We start from the raw sequence: 16,529 nt of genomic DNA, 5'->3' as shown, positions 1-16,529 counted from the left end.
CTACCTCATGCACATCCGCCAACATTCGTACGTTTCTTTGCATCATGTCATAGAAGTCATTATTCTTGCACCCTTTGCTCAAATACCAAACAAGAGCTTGTACCAGTTTCCATAATTTTGTGCGCCTTTAACATTTTTAAAATTGAGGGTATTTAATGTTTAATTCCTGTACACTGAGAGCAAGCTAAACGGACTCAAATTCCTGATTGCATACACTGACTGTAGTAAAAAAATTGGACAAACCCTGTGTGACGTGGGTGGCATAGTTGGCCAGTAAAACCCTACTAAGCTTCCCATACAGCGGGTGGCGCTGTAGGCTGCACTTTAACTGACCGACATTAAATAAAACGAAGAGAAAAAAAGGCCATGAGACCAGCGTAGAAGAAGAAAAGGAGGCGGAAGCTGTCTCGGTAAATGCCAGCTGGACTTTTTATTTACAGTGAAGGGAGAAAGCGGCGTGTTGTGTCCGCCTTTGGTGTCCGTCCTCCAGCTGCGGCGGATGGGCCGCTCCGAGAGGAAGAACCGGAGCTTCTGAAGAACCGAGAAGAAGAAGAAGAAGTGAGTGTGAACAGAAGGTTCCTGATGGCTCCTGTTGATCCGGATAAACCAGGATCAGGCCTGAGTAGTATTGACACTCAGCTAACAGCCCACTAATTATCAGATCACTCACAGATATTGACGGGCTTTACACGGGCCTGGAACGATTGTGGAAATCATTTTAAACCGGGTTAGACTCAGAAAACTGGGTGAGTAAATGTACTTGACTTTAGTCTGATATTTCACGGTACTTAAGACTTTTAACTTCTGCCTAGAAAACTACAGAAATGTAGTTAAAAGTGCAATACATTTATCAGTAAAAAAGGAAAAAACAGTAAGAAAGGGATGAGGGCAAAACACCCCAGAAAATACTAGAAACAGTGATGAAAACGTGGAGGAATATGAAAACGATAAAGACAAGGCTGTACGTGATTAAAATCAGGAGATTAAAAAAATGCATGAGGCTGGAAATGCTAAAAGAAGCTCTTAAAATAAGTCAAAAGGTGCTGATATCATAATGGCAATGCCAGAAGTGTTAGATTATGCAGCAGGGCTGAGCAATTTATCGCAAGTTGGATAAAATCTTGATATGATCTGCTGCAATTCTCAAGGAGCAATATTTCTTTAACCTGAAATTTGTGCAGAAATACCAGTTTGATAGGTTTTTTTGCAGCAGAGACATTATGCATTACAAATCATGCAATCATTCCAGTTCCATATTTTTAGACTATTGTACAAAAAACGTCTATTTTTTCATTTTTGTATGTTTTTCTTTTTAAATATGAGAATTATATAGTTTATTAGTTCATATCCAGTTTGCAAAATGAGTCAAAATCATCACAGTTAGCTATTTTTAAAAAAATTATTCAGCCCTAGTTCAATCAAACATTGTGTTGGTCATATTTAGGGCTGGACAATTAATGGCAAATTAGATTGAATCGCAATATGTGCAGTATTTCTTCAACCTGAAATTTGTGTCAAAATATCAGTTTAATCTTTTTTTGCAGCATCAGAGATTTTATGCACCTTATGCAAACATTCAAGTGTTAATTATTTCATAATGGATTACAAAAATCTCTCATGTTTGTTTTTCTTAATCAAAATGGGTGACATCAGAATGATAATGCTCTTAAATAAAGAAAATGACATCACATTTGCAGTACGAGCAAAAATAGTTAGCTTATTCTATCTAAAACTGATGAAGCCTAGTGTTACTTCATGAAAGTCATACCCCAGACTCACCTCCTCCACCCCAGCTGCCTCCTTTATAGCTTAAAGCTTGTTGCACCTTCATATTCAGATTCATGCTACTATGGATTAATTGTTTCAGAAATAACTTCATTGTTTTAAATACATATGGTCTTATTTATGGAATTATTTATTGATTGAGTTTGTCACAAATTACACGAGATTAACCCAAGAATAATCGCATATGAAATCGCAATACTGGGTAAAAAAATCGCAGTTAGATTAATTGCCTAAATCGTTCAGCCCTATCATGCAGATTGTGAAATGATGCTGAAAATGCAAAAAGAAACCCTAAAAGATGCTGAAATTGCAACACAATGCCAAAGATTTTAAAGATGTGCTGGAAATACTATGAACAGTGATCATAATGAGAATTATTCTGAAACAAGACTAGGTTTAAGCTAGTATATTAGGGGTGGGACCAAAAAAAAAATCGATACACTGAAATATCGCGATACTTCCTGGCGCGATATTGTATCGATATTTTAAAATGCGGTATCGATATTTAATTAATTAGCTAATTATTCACTTTGTTGGTGCGGTAGTTTGTGGTGTAATTTCACCCCCTGACCGCTAGTTGGCGGCAGGCATCGCCAGCTGGCAGTTGACTCTTGCCTTTTCTCTCTTGAGACAACGAGATCACACGAGACTTCCGGTCTGCGTGAGCCGGTTGCTTGTACCTACCCAGCAGAGCGACTTCTGCCGCATTCATAGTGGATGTGTGGACTAGTTTTGGCTTCCAAAACATTAAAGACAGCACAAACTTAGACAGGAGTTAGACAGTCGTTTGCAAGATATGCCACGCCAGAGAAAAATACTGAGACAACACGACGAATCTACTAGTTAGGCATCATCGCGTTAGCGCTACAGCTAACGGCTAACGTCAACAAACACGCCCGTTGAAGCTCCCGCTGGTCTCTACTCATGCAACCATAATCACAGTCGTTTTATTTGTAAGGACCTGTCCCGTGTAGTGTCGTTAAGAATGACGGCTTCGGTAACACAAGAAAGAAACACTGGCCTGTGACGTCATGCCCTCCACAAAACACAGTCCATCAGTCTGAAAGCTGGACGTGACGATCGGCTCGTCTCCCATAATCTCCCTCCACAAACACATCATGTGATGACATAAAAACTGATAAAATATGAAATATAAAGGATTGGAGTACAGTCACTCTATAATGATTTATTCCCCTTTTCTTAAAAAAAATCACGGTAGCATTTTAATTCAGTGCAACAAATGGGGAAAATCCTCATCTTCAGATTGAACAAAGATAGGTCAAATGCGAGATGATGCAGGACTATATATTTTTTTAGATAGCTTAATTCTACATTGTTAAATTCGATGTTAACTTAAAATTACATAATAAGTTATACATATATATACTACACAGTATAGACTTTATGCACTTCATATTCAGTATTTAGCTCAGTCTGCATCAAATTCTGTGAAATTGATACTAAATTGTTGTGAATAAACTGAGAAATCCTGCACTTGACCATTTTATAACTATTTTGTATTCTCTAGTTAGACATATTTTGTGATATATCGTTATACACATGTGATGTGTATTTTTCCTGATATAGTCTGTAGGCATCATTATCATTCATCTTTTTCACTGGTGTTTAAAAAGCTAACAAAAGATTGCAAAAATCGGCAATATCGTAGAATCGCAATTTAAATCGAATCAGCACCTAAAAAAAATCGTAAAAAATTGAATCGGGAGAAAAGTGAATCGTCCCAGCCCTATAGTATACGGCTGACCACAGCTATCTGGGATGCCTGTTGAAATGACTGCCTGAATTGTGTGTTCTGGTGGAGTGACTGGTTCTTGGGGTGTGTAATTGTGCTGTCCCTAATGTCTGTGGGTTAAGATTTAAAGGATCCCAAAAGTTTAAAACATAAAGCCCTGTGGGCAGTAAACAGCTAACCTGACACGCCAGATCGACTGTTTCATCCATTTTATGAATACGTTTCCCATTCATCTGGGAAAGCTCCCATAGAAAACATTTGGGAAGGACTTTTAAAAAATGACGGGCTAATCAGAGCGACAAGGTAAAATGATGTGTGCGTGTGCTACTCTTAAGCTGACAGGCTACTTCTGTCGTAGATTATTAATGGCAGAGCTTCTGGGTGAATAAAATTGATGCCAAGACCGGTCCGGGGGCGTGCAATAGCATCTTCTCCGCCAAGACAAGCGTTTTTTTAAAAATGTGGTCCAGTTCTTATTAAACTGCTGCTTTCCTATAGCTACATCTGAGCTACCGCAGCAGCAGCCATTGGATACACATGCAAACGCCACCTGTAACGATAGAAAACCATGTGGAAGCAGACAGGAGATGAACGAAAACATTTTTCTGTTACAAAAAGCTTTCAGTTTTAATGAAGATAGGTGATGGGGCGCAGGTGGTCTAGTGGTATAAATAATCTGATTGTGATTCTTCTCTCCCAATATTGCAATTTAATATGTGATTACTTTAAGGTTCCTCATCTTCTGTATTATTCAACACACATAAGCAATAAATCATTCTATATTATAGCTAATGCAATACTGTAAAAATTAGCCTAAACTATGGATGAAAGATTTGAAAAAAAAAAAAAAAATCTTACTGTTATTTTGGCTCATATAGCAAATTTTAAATCGATTGCTATACTAAAGGGATGATAATTTTTTATGTTATTCTAATTTTGATCAAGAAAATCCTATACACGAACCGGAAAAGTAGGATTTTACTAAACTATTTTGGGAAGAAGACAATTGTATATATGCACAATATGAAGAGCATGAAATTTCTGCTGCAGAAACTTTGTATAAAATCTGTATTTTCACACATTTCAGGGTAAAAAACATTGCACTGTCTGCGATTTGAAATTTGCAGCAGCTGAAATTGCGATTTAATCTAATTTGCGACCCCTAATGTGTAGCCAGAAATCATAAATTAATACAAAAAAGGATGCTGTTGAAAATGCTGAAGCAGTGCTGAAAATTAGCTGGTAAAGCTATGGTTGAAATTTATCAAAACAATTGAAAAAAAAAAATGGTGTTTCCAGAAAATTCTACCCCCCCCACCACACACACACACACACCCACACACACACACACACACACACAAAAAGAGTGGTATATGAAGATGAAGAATGTCATGAACCTACGCTGAAAATGCAGAAAACTAGATTGATGATGCGGCACTTCATGCTGAATTTTCTGAGGGTTAAGGAATATAATATATTTAAATGTTTATTTATATTTTTAGTTGCTTTTGAAGGCAGTGCCAAAAATCAGTAGGGAATGCTGAAAAAGATGTTGCTGAAAATGCTTAAACCTAATGATTATTTTACTTTTTTGCACTTTATTTATCAGGTAAATAACATGAAAGTGACGATTAAATAAAAAGCATTCTAGTAAATTAAAACCAAACCACACTAATAGATTATTAGTTGCTCTACTGCAGCCATTTAGTTATAACTGTATTACACATATTGCTAAATTGCTGAATTTGCATTTAGTTATTGCAAAAAGCCCATTAAAATTCTTTAAACACAGAAAAGTACTTAAACATATAAGGGAAGCAGGTGCAACTGTACCGCTCTGATCTGTCAGTGCATATTAGGAATGTATCCTATGATAATGACTGATTGTTCTGGATATTTTATTGTCTTTTAAAAGAAAAGCCTTTTTGTCTTAAATTGTATGAAAAATACAGAGAGAACTCCTAACATGAGCACCTCTGACCATTTCTATCATGGCAGTGTTTTAACTCTCACAGCCCCTTTCACTAAAACTTGAGTCAAAGCGTTTTTTTTGTGTGTGTGTTTTCTTGCCATGAGATTTCACAATCACGCTTTACAGGAGGAGTAGAAATCTGTAAACACGTTGAGCAGCTTATCAGGTTTCTATTCAGTCAGACAGGTACGGCCAGAGGGAAGGTGAGGGCTATTATCAGTGTGGGTGTGTTCACACCAGGATATCCTCCTGCAGTGTTTCGGCACCCGGGTTTGTCAGGATCTGCAGGCTCTCTTAATCCTTCTGTTCAGTTTGGGTTGTGTTTACTTTCTGTTGTCTTTAAGCTCACGTGACGGCTCCTTCTGCAGGTCAGCGTGTTATTATTAGACTGCAACCTTTGTGTCTGTTTTCCTCTAATAATCCTTCACAGAGTCCTCTTCTGTCCACTTGTCTTAATTTAAAAAAAATCTTTCTTAAGCTTGAGTGCTTTCAGAAACTGTAAATCAGTTTGCAATGCAATCTGTTTGTATTGTTTTTGCCATATTGATATTTGTCTGAAGCATTTTAAAAGTGCAAAAGTGCTAAATTTTATTTTAATTTTTATATAAATGTGTTTCCAGGTCATGGACGCTGAGAGCGGGGAGCTGTTCCTCAGCGGCGTGGCGGCAGAAAGCTGGCAGCTCGACACTCCTTTCCCCTGCTCTGAACTCATCTTCAGCGGGTCAGAGAAGCCCCTGCAGGACTGGGCGGTAGACCCCGAATGTGTGAGTGTACACTCTGCTAGATTAAATGACACAGGTGAAGTTTACCTGTTAAATTAGAATAGAAGAAGCACGATCAAACTGTTAAAAATAAAATCAATCTTAAGATGCTTTTGTGTCCTGAAGGATTCAGGCAATGGAAACCAAATGAAATCACGGATATGGATTAAAAGCCTGGACAGGCGCTGTCTCACACCACATGTGTATGGTCTGTTTCCACCAAGCGGTCCGGTTTGATTCAGTACAGTTAGCTACTGTTTAGCACAGTGGTTCTCAACTGGTGGGTCAGGAACTTCACTGAGTCTCTTTTGTACAGTCTTTGTTGAACTCTTCTCGCTCTGTCCCTCTCAGACGCTGGATGACAGCGAGTCAGAGGACGTCCTCCATGCCGTGGATCCTAACAAAGTTTTCCCGACCGTGCCGACAGCCGACCCCTGGTCTGAGAGCGACAGCGGCATCTCTGAGGATCCGGTAGTGGAGAGTCCCGTCACCACAGCCGGTGAAATCGTCACAGCGGTGAGCACGGCGGTTGTTCATCCGGCCCCGGTTTTCCAGGTGGTTTATGACATCAGCAGCCTGGGCGGAGTGAAGACCGAACCGGGACAGGAGAACGTCATCTCCATAGAGCTTGGTAAGGAGTCTGTGGGAGAAACAGATGTTTGCCAGAGCTTTAGCTTTTACAATTTTGATTCTATAGTCCAGTGACGCAACGTGTGGCTCTGGAGCCACATATTACTCTTTTATGTCTTCACTGGAAATATTATTCCCCCAGAAAACCTTAAAAAGGGGAAACTTTTGTCTACTTTTTCACCATTTTCTGCCACTTTTCACCCATTACAGCTTCCTTTTACCATTAAATACCACTTTTTATATACTTTTTTATTTCTTCTTGCCACTTTTCCCTATTTTTTGCCGTTTTTCGCCCATTTAAGCTACCTTTACTGTTAAATACCACTTTTTCCCTATTTTTTCAAGCCCATTTTGCCCCTTTTCACCATTGTTTGCCCATTTAAGCTACCTTTTGTCATTAAACACCCTTTTTCCTATTTTTTGCCACTTTTTTGCCCATTTTTAACATTTTTGCCAATTCCCCCCATTAAAAATACCTTTTGCCATTAGATACCCCTTTCCCTTTTTTTCTACCCATTTTTGCCACTTTTACACCATTGCCCATTTAAGCTACCTTTTGCCATTAAATACCACTTGTTTCCTATTTTTTGTCCAATTTTCGCCACTCTTAACTGCTTTTGCCGATTGTGGTTACTCTTCACTCATTTTTTTGCCATGTTTTTGACATTTTTGGACATTTTTTGCTGCCTGTTACCCACTTCTGTCACCACTCACCCATTTCTTGCTACTTTCTGACCCTTTTTCCACTTTTTCTCCCCATTTTGCCCCTTTGCACCCATTTCTGACCATTTTTGCCATCTTTAACTTATTTTTATTGCTTTTTCAAGCTGTTTTTGCCACTTTTTACCTCTTAGATTGTGGCTCTTGCAAAGTTATTTTTCAACAACTTGGCTCTTTGGTTGAGTAACACTGCTATAGTCATTAAAAACACCAGGAGATGACAGAAATAGCAAAGTATTGAAGATGTTGACAGCCTTTATGCTGACCATTGATATCGACAAGCGTACAACCCCAAATTCCCCCAAAACTGGGATACTGTGTAAAATGTAAATGAAAACAGAAACCTACATTTCATTCACAACAGAACATAAACAACATACCAGATGTTGAAACTGAGACGTTTTAACATTCTCATGAAAATATTAGCTCATTTTGAATTTGATGGCAGCAACACGTGTCAAAAAAGTTGGGACATGGCCGTATTTACCATTGTGAAGCATCCCCTTGTTTTTTAACAACAGTCTGTAAATGTCTGGGAGGTGAGGAGAGCAGTTGCTGGGAGAGGAATTTTCTTTTTTCTTTTTTTTTTTTAAACTAAAATAATCAAGGTCTCGTCTGGATGCAAGCTTGTTGTTTTAGGGCTGAACGATTTGGGAAAATAATCTAACTGTGATCCCCCCCCCCCCCATTTGACATGTGATTATTTCTTGACTTCCTCATCTTCTGCATTTTTTGACAAACACAAACACTAGACCATTCTATATTTCAACAACACAATATTAGAGTAAACTAGGGCTGAACAATTTTGAAAGAAACTGTAATAGTGATTACTTTGACTCATAATGCAAATTGGATATGAATTGTTTTATTAAAAGGAGTGATCATTTTTATGTCATTCTTATATTTATTAAGAAAAACATAAAAAATGAAGCATGATATGTAATGCATAACATCTCTGCTGCAAAAAAAAAAATGGCATTGCTCAGCCCTAGTTGCCCTGAAACCTCATCTACTTTTGTGATGTCACTTCCTGTCCTGTACAGATGAGTGGAGCTCTCAAGTGTTGTTTACAGACTCGTGCATTGTGAACGAGCTGCCCGTGCTCTCTGCTGCTCGCCTCGATGGTAGTGTGACCGCCGTCGCCCCTCCCAGTCCTGATGATGACCTGGTACGTTTTTTTTAGTAGGTGTTCCCAGCGCCTAGGGGGATTTGACCTGGAGGACTAACTTCTTCTACTAATCTTTCAGATCTACCCAGACCTCCAACTGACGGAGGAGGAGCAGAAACTGCTGACACAGGAGGGAATTTCTCTGCCCAACAATCTTCCTCTCACTAAGGTCAGATCACTGCCAGAGACCGCCAACCCTTCTACAGAGGCTCTTTGGGAACTTTTCTTAAACTTTATGGACTTGAAAGCTTTCAGTGCTCTGAAAGGTAATAACTGTTGTAAATTATCTTTATTTTAATAAGATTCAAACTTAAATTTGCAGGCAGAGGAAAGGATCCTGAAAAAGGTCCGTAGAAAAATCCGCAACAAGCAGTCGGCTCAGGACAGCAGACGGAGGAGGAAGGAGTACATCGACGGGCTGGAGAGCAGGTATGACCACCATCGGGGTGAAATGGGAAGCTCAGTGTTCCAGATCTAACAAATTTTAATATAAGACAAAAATAATCTGAATAACAGTTTTGGAATTCCTTTATTAAGGGAAAAAGCCATCCAAACCTACCCGGCCCTATGTGAAAGTCATTTCCCCCCTTGTTAAATCATGAATTAACTGTGATTAACCACATTTGCTGTAAAGCTGAGTTCAATTCCTTTTGTCCACACCCAGGCCTGATTACTGCCAGATCTGTTAAATCCAGAAATCCTTTAAATAGAACCGGTCTGACAAAGAGAAGTTGACTAAAAGATCTCAAACACATCATGGAACATCTAAAGAAATTCAAGAACAAGTGAGAAACAAAGTGATTGAAATCTATCCGTCTGGAAAAGGTTACAAAGACATTTCTAAAACTTTGGGACTCCAGCAAACCACGCTGAGAGCCATTATCAACAAATGGAGAAAACTGTGAACAGTGGTGAACCTTCCCAGGAGTGGCCGGCCCACCAGAGCGCATGGACGACTCATCCATGAGGTCCCAGAAGAACCCAGAACAACATCTAAAGACCTGCAGGCCTCACTGACTCATTTAAGGTCAGAGTTCATGGTTCAAGAGTAAGAAAGAGACTGGGCAACAACTGCGCTCCAAGGCCAAAACAAGTCCTCACCAAGTGCTCTTGGTCAGTAGTGGTAGAAAGCAGAGTTCATGGTCACTCAATTACGGCAAGTGGTCCAGGTCCTGAAGCAGCGAAGCAGCCCCAGACCATCACACTGCCACCACTATGTGATAATATTTTCCCAGAAGTCTTGGGGATCATCAGGATGTTTTTAATCAAATCTGAGATGAGCCTTTGTGTTTTTTTTTCTTGTCAGCAGTGGTTTTGGCCTTGGAACGCCATTGTTGCCCAGTCTCTTTCTGATTGTTGAATCATGAACTCTGACCTTAACTGAGTCAGTGAGGCCTGCCGGTCTTTAGATGCTGTTCTGGGTTCGTCTGGGACCTCCTGGATGAGTCATCCATGTTCTCTTGGAGTCATTTTGGTTGGCCGGCCACTCCTGGGAAGGTTCACCACTGTTAGCATTTAAATAGGGTAGTGTGGAAACAGAAAAAAATATAAAAAATTCATAATGTTACTAAATTACATAACTTAAACCAATCAAAAACAGCCACATATATATATATATCAGCCAATGGGGTAACAGCACCAGTAGGTTGGTTGACTGATCATATGGTTTATGACCAATGGACCCTACTAAAGAGGCACAGGGAGTGTCTGATTCACAGACATGGCAAGATATATATATGTGGCTGATTTTGATTGGTTTAAATTATGTAATTTAGTAACATTTTGAATTTTTTCACAATTTTTCTGTTTCCACACTACCCTATTTAAATGCTGCTTGCAATGTGGTTGCTTGATGACCCTGATGAAGGCTACATGCCGAAACGCGTCGGTCTAATGAAGCTGTTCTTTTAACTACAAGTGTTGCTGGAGATTTCTGTTCTCCTCAAGACCCTCCTCATCCTCCATGCACCTTAGGAGTTGGTGAAGTTGTGCCAGATTTACCCACTTCAGATCTGCAAGGTTCATCACTCTTCACAGTTTGCTGGAGTCTTTAAGCCTTGGAAATGTCTTTGTAATCCTTTCAGACTGATAGATGTCAGTGACTTTGTTTCTCATCATGGTATGTTGGAGATCTTTTAGCCTACTTCTCTTTATAAGACAGGTTCTATTAAGCTGATTTCTGGTTGGATGGATGGTAAAGCCCGAAATAGAAAATGTAAAACCCAAACCAAAACTAAAGCTTTCATTGTGCCTGAGCTCTCCTTAGCAACACTCTCACTCCTGATCCTTGGCCAGCCAGGATGATTATCAGCCCAGTAGATATTTCCCAGTCATAATGTTTATCATCATATCGCTCCTAACAGCTTATTTGTAGCCATGGTTACACCCTCAGAGTCATGCACACTTCAGGTAATAGACGCCACTGTTTCTGTACTGACTGCCATGAGGTGTGGACATACATCTGACTAATTCTGCTGTATGTATGATTATGCTCATATTTCTATTTCAGTCAGAGTAATTTTCTTTTTAATCTGAGATATAAATACAGCATATGTTGTGTATTCATGTGCATGGCAAACATTCTGTTCAAAGCCAGTAGTACGTGTTGGATTCAACAGGTCTGACAGTAATGAGGCCTGCAAAAACATTGTGAAACCTTTTGGAAATGTCCTATAAGGCTGTGGAGTCCCTGACATAAGTTTTTATGTGTTAACAGGGCGGCAGCGTGCTCGGCACAGAACAAAGAGCTGCAGAGGACGGTGGAGCAGCTGGAGAAACGAAACATGTACGACCACTTTAATTTTACAATATTTATAGAGGAAGGAAGTCAAAGCTATTCTGTGGGATTATTTTAGTGTTTTCTGTTTTTAAAGAAAGCTCTCTCTCTGGGCTGAATCCATCTTTTAGTTATTGATATTCTGGCAGTTCCAGCAGCAGATGGCACTGTTGTTTCTTCTACGAAATGCTTCTTTAGTGCACCCTCTCTGTTTATGGCTGGATTATTGTTGGTTTAGTCATATATTTGATGTTGAAGTCTTTCTAATCTTTCTGGTTTAAATCCAAACATTACAAAACTGAGCATGTTTGATGAATTAGATCAGGGGTGTCAAACTCAAGGCCTGGGGGCCAAATCCAGCCCGTGGTGCAGTTATACCTGGCCCACCAGATCATATCATGTTTTTATTGTAAGTGGCCCACCAGTATGAGGTCTGCAGATTTCCTCCAGTATAAAAATATGAACTTAACCTTGATGATTCACAAAACCCCCGATGACTGATAAAAATTAAAGAGTAGAAATAATTTGATTAAAAGTCAGGAATGTGGAAAAGAAATTTGTTTTCATTTTATATTTTCAATGTTGTATCTCACAATAATGACTCAAAGTTATAGTTTTAACTTTGTATCTTATATTTTGACCTTTTAGAATCACAGTTTTGAGTAAAAGTTTGATCTTTTTAAACTCATAGTTTTTTATTTTATCTCACATTTTGACCATTAAAACTCTTGATTTTGAATTTTGTCTCATATTTTGACCTTTTCATCTCATAATTTTGACTTTTTCTCTTGTATTTTCACCTTTCAGATCAACAATTTTAAATTTACAGCAGTATTTTGACTTTCCAAACTCATGATTTTGAAATTTTTCTCCATAGTTGACCTTTTAAACTCATGATTTTTACTTTTTTCCTATATTTTGACGTTTTTAATTCCTTTTATATCTTATTTTGACCTTTAAAACTAGTGATTAAGGATTGTATCTTTTTGTTTTGACCTTGAAAACTCGTGATATGCAGTTTTTATCTCTATTTTGACATTTAAAACACACAATTTTGAATTTTATCCCATATTTGACCTTTTAAACTCATGAACTTGACTTTTATCTCAAATTATCACCATCAAAAATTATGATATCAACTTTCTATCTCATATATTTACATTTTAAATACATTATTTTGACTTTAAATATCATGTTTTTACCTTTTGAACCAATAACTTTGACTTTTTCATCTCAGATTTTGGGCCTTTAGACTTATCATGTTGACTTTTTAAGTATCAAAATCATTTATAATCAGTGCTAACCCCCCCCCCCCCCATTCATTTCTGGTGAAAGTTAGGTTGACATTTTATGGTTAAATGTTGACCTTGTTAGGCCCTCGGGTTAGACCCAAAGACAGAATCCGGCCCATGCTGGGATTGACTTTGACACCCCTGCATTAGATGTTGAGGTAAATAAACTCTGGTGTTTTCATGTCCTCCAGGTCTCTGCTGGCTCAGCTACGACAGCTCCAGTCTCTGATCAAACAGACGGTCAGTAAAGGAGCTCAGACCAGCACGTGTCTACTGGTACGTTGTTTCCATGTGGATTCAGATTAAGTTTTTTTTAAATCATACAACCCCAAATTCCAAAATAGCTGGTTCACTGTGTAAAATGTAAATAAAAACAGAATGCAATGTTTTAAAAATCTCATTAACCCATATTAGATTCATAATAGAACATAAACAACATATCAGATGATGAAGCTGAGACAATAACCATTTCATGAACAATATTAGTTCATTTTGAATTTGGTGGCATCAACACATCTTAAAAGAGTAGGAATGGGTCATTTAATGCAATGGTTTTTTAACCTTGGGGTCAGGAGACACTGAGAGGGGGTCACCAGATGCCTTAAAAAAACTAAGAATACTTTACAAATTACACTGTTGCCTCTTTACACCAATTTTACCAAATGTTAATCCTTTTTCATCACTTTAACATCAATTTTAGCACATGTTCCATTTTAAACCCTTTCAATCACTTCTTTTCTGCCTGTTTTTGTCACTTCTAAACCAATTCTTGACACATTTTGCCTATTGTTGGCTCTGTTGACCCATTATTGCCTCTATCAACCACTTTTTACACTCCTTTTTACCCATTAACCAATTTTTCCCAGTTTATATCAATTTTTTTGTCCCATTCCACCTCATTTCCTCTAGTTTTTTGTAAGTTAAAAGCCGTTTTAGCCACTTTTTCATCCCATTTACCACTTTTTGTGCCTGTTTTTTCCACTTTAACTTTTTTTTGGTTATTTTTCCACTTTTAACCCATTTATGTTCTTTAAAAATCCAATTTCATCACCATTTTTGCCATTATTAACCAATTTTAGCCATTTTAACCCATTTTAATTGTTTTAAACAGAAGTTATTTTCATTTAAAGAAAGCTATTTACGACACAGAAAAATAAAGATATTTGTTTCTTTGATAAGAGTGGTTAATATTCAGGTCAAAAATAAAATATGGTTTTCACAGCTTTACTTCACAATGCACCATGGTTTTGCTGACCTTCATGGGCCCCCAGTTTGGCTGGGTCCCAGAAACCTCCCCCTTTATCCCCCCTTATAGACGGCCCTGTCTCCACATGACTATTCTTGAATGTTCCTGGCTGTTCAACCATCTTCAGGTACAGTGGGGGTCCCCGGTCTCTGGCACCTTTATTCTGGGGGTCATGGGCTGAAAAGGTTGAGAACCCCTGTTCTAATGAGGTTAATTGACAACAGGTCAGTAGCATGACTGGGTATAAAAGGAGCATTTTAGAAAGGCAGAGTCTCTCAGAGGTAAAGAGGAGTAAAGGTTCACCCATTTGAGAAAAACTGACTAAAAATTGTGGAACAATTTCAGAAAGACTTTGAATCTCCCTCCATCTACAGTCCACAATATCATCAACAGATACAGAGAATCTGGAGAAATCTCTGAGAGCAAGGGACAAGGCTGAAGGGGCCCTCAGGGGCCACTGCATTAAAACCAGGAAGAACAGGAATAAGCCAAATGTGAACAGGATCCAGAAACACCGCCGCCTTCTCTGGACCAAAGCTCATTTAACATGGACTGAGGAAACATGGAAAACTGTTCTGTGGTCAGAGGAATCAAAAAGTACTGTGATTATGGAAACATTCTGCACAAATCATTATTTTTGTTGCCCACCCCGCTTAAAAGAAAAATGGTATTTTGCCACACACATGTTGTGACCTATTTTTACCAGTTGAGAGGATGGAGTCTAGTCCTCTAGTTCTCAAAGGGTTAAAAAGAGAAAATATGTATTGAAGTGAACCTAAAATCCTTTGTTTGTTTCCTCAGATCATCCTGGTCTCTCTGGGTCTGATCATCATGCCAAGTTTCAGCCCGTTCAAACGCCACATGTCTTCAGGCGACGACTACAGACCCATCGGAGGTCAGTGTCTGATGATTCAACCTTACAGTGCCTACAAGTATTTTTTTAAACCCCTTCTTAAAGTCAAAGTGAAAACAGATTTCTACAAAGTAATGCCAAATAAATAAAAATCTGTAATGTTAAAAAAGTGACTGCATAAATATTCCCCCTTTAAAGTGACTGAGCTAATCCAACAGAGGTCCACACAGTTGGTGCTAGTAGTCTCACTGTTAGTGAAATGAGGGTCACCTGAGGTCAGTGAATGTGTCTCAGTGATTGGAGTATAAAGACACCTGTGTCTGGAGGGTCCAGTCGCTGCTTAATCAGTATTCCTGTCTACCATTACACCATGAAGATAAAAGAACACTCAGAGAAAAGGTTATTGAAAAGTATAAATCAGAGGACGGATACAAAAACATTTCCAAGGCTCTGAACATCCCCCAGAGTCCGGTAAATCCATCATGGAGAAATGAAGGAATAAAAGTAAGGAGTGATTTGAAATTAATGATTAAAGAAGATTTAAACATTTTACATCCTCTCCAGTTCTTTCTAGAAACATCCTCACCGACCCCGCCTCCTCCCAGCCGGCGCCGGAGGAAGCCGACGGTCCAGCTATCAAACAGTCCGACTCCCCGTCATCGTTGATTGGCTCTGAGCTCAGCCAATCAGGAGCTCAGGATGGAGAAAGAAACCCCCAAGAACTAAAAGAAAACCTTGAAAAAACAATACCTGAAGTGACTGCCCACAATGGGAGCCAATCAGGGAACAGCTCTGCTCCTGTTGCCGGGCAGAATGAGCCTTTGGCGCCGGGTTTGAGGTCGAAGGGAGGAAGTCACGATCCGGCCAAAAATGCACACGCTGACGAGATGTGAGCAGACTGTTTCTCATCGTGTCATGTTAGGAGATAAGGTCAACTCCGTGACATTGAGGTCACATGACCGGAGATGGACGCTTCAAATAATCGACGCCTGCTACGCTTGGCTTTGTTTGGTGGTGGTATTAAAATATCTGATTGGAATCCAGATAATAAAACTAAACAAAAATGGTGTCACTGGTTTTCTAACGGGTTTATAAAAAGGTCAAATGAAGGTAAAGGTTGTTTTTTAAATTTAACCACAATAAAATGTTTTATAAACTCAGTCTGCTGTCTCATGCTCCTTAACCCCTTAGAAATCCTGGTAAAATTTGTGAAAAACACCTGTGCAGGTATACCCGGAATATACAGAATTCTGTATTTGAAACACAAGAACAGACGAGGTGTCTTTACTCTGAAATTTCTTCTCAAACTGTCAGACTCACTGGAGGAGCTACTGGTACAGAGTACTAAATGTTTATAGTGAAACAGAGGCCTGTAGGTCATTGGTTCCCAACCTGGGGTCCGGGGCCACCGCCAAAGATCTTAGTGAAGCTTTGTCTGCTCTGAGGCTGCCAAAATTAGATTTATAAATACTGACTAAAACCATGATAAAGCCGTTATAGTTTATATGAAGATCTCTTGATAAGAGAAACCTGCATAGGCCTTTTTAGGTTTTTTTCAGTGAAACAGTTCAAA

The 16,529-nt window shown here is 38.9% G+C and overlaps 1 protein-coding gene across 3 annotated transcripts; it reads left to right on the top strand.

Annotated features, from left to right (window-relative positions):
• Positions 1 to 316: 316 nt before the first annotated feature.
• creb3l4 (cAMP responsive element binding protein 3-like 4) lies at positions 317 to 16,116 on the top strand. 3 transcript variants are annotated; one of them, XM_041792673.1, is made up of 10 exons: positions 317 to 558; positions 6,131 to 6,274; positions 6,623 to 6,902; positions 8,695 to 8,789; positions 8,869 to 8,958; positions 9,112 to 9,218; positions 11,506 to 11,574; positions 13,049 to 13,133; positions 14,905 to 14,998; positions 15,521 to 16,116. In XM_041792673.1, the coding sequence occupies exons 1-10, from the start codon at positions 415 to 417 to the stop codon at positions 15,847 to 15,849; spliced, it is 1,437 nt and encodes a 478-aa protein (XP_041648607.1). In that variant the 5' UTR covers positions 317 to 414; the 3' UTR covers positions 15,850 to 16,116. The 3 variants fall into 3 exon arrangements, with proteins under 3 accessions (XP_041648607.1, XP_041648606.1, XP_041648608.1); XM_041792672.1 differs by having other exon boundaries at positions 8,665 to 8,789; XM_041792674.1 differs by having other exon boundaries at positions 431 to 746; positions 8,665 to 8,789.
• Positions 16,117 to 16,529: the final 413 nt, after the last annotated feature.

This window comes from Cheilinus undulatus, linkage group 8 (assembly GCF_018320785.1).
Source record: "Cheilinus undulatus linkage group 8, ASM1832078v1, whole genome shotgun sequence".
Classification (NCBI taxonomy): domain Eukaryota; kingdom Metazoa; phylum Chordata; class Actinopteri; order Labriformes; family Labridae; genus Cheilinus; species Cheilinus undulatus.
Note: the sequence above shows the minus strand (reverse complement) of the source record. Positions and strands in the feature narration are given on the sequence as shown.

Coding starts and splice junctions, on each gene's coding strand:
- creb3l4 (XM_041792672.1), top strand. CDS start 415: ATGCCAGCTGGACTTTTTATTTACAGTGAAGGGAGAAAGCGGCGTGTT. Junction 8,790..8,868: donor CCAGTCCTGATGATGACCTG/GTACGTTTTTTT, acceptor CTAATCTTTCAG/ATCTACCCAGACCTCCAACT. Junction 13,134..14,904: donor AGACCAGCACGTGTCTACTG/GTACGTTGTTTC, acceptor TTGTTTCCTCAG/ATCATCCTGGTCTCTCTGGG.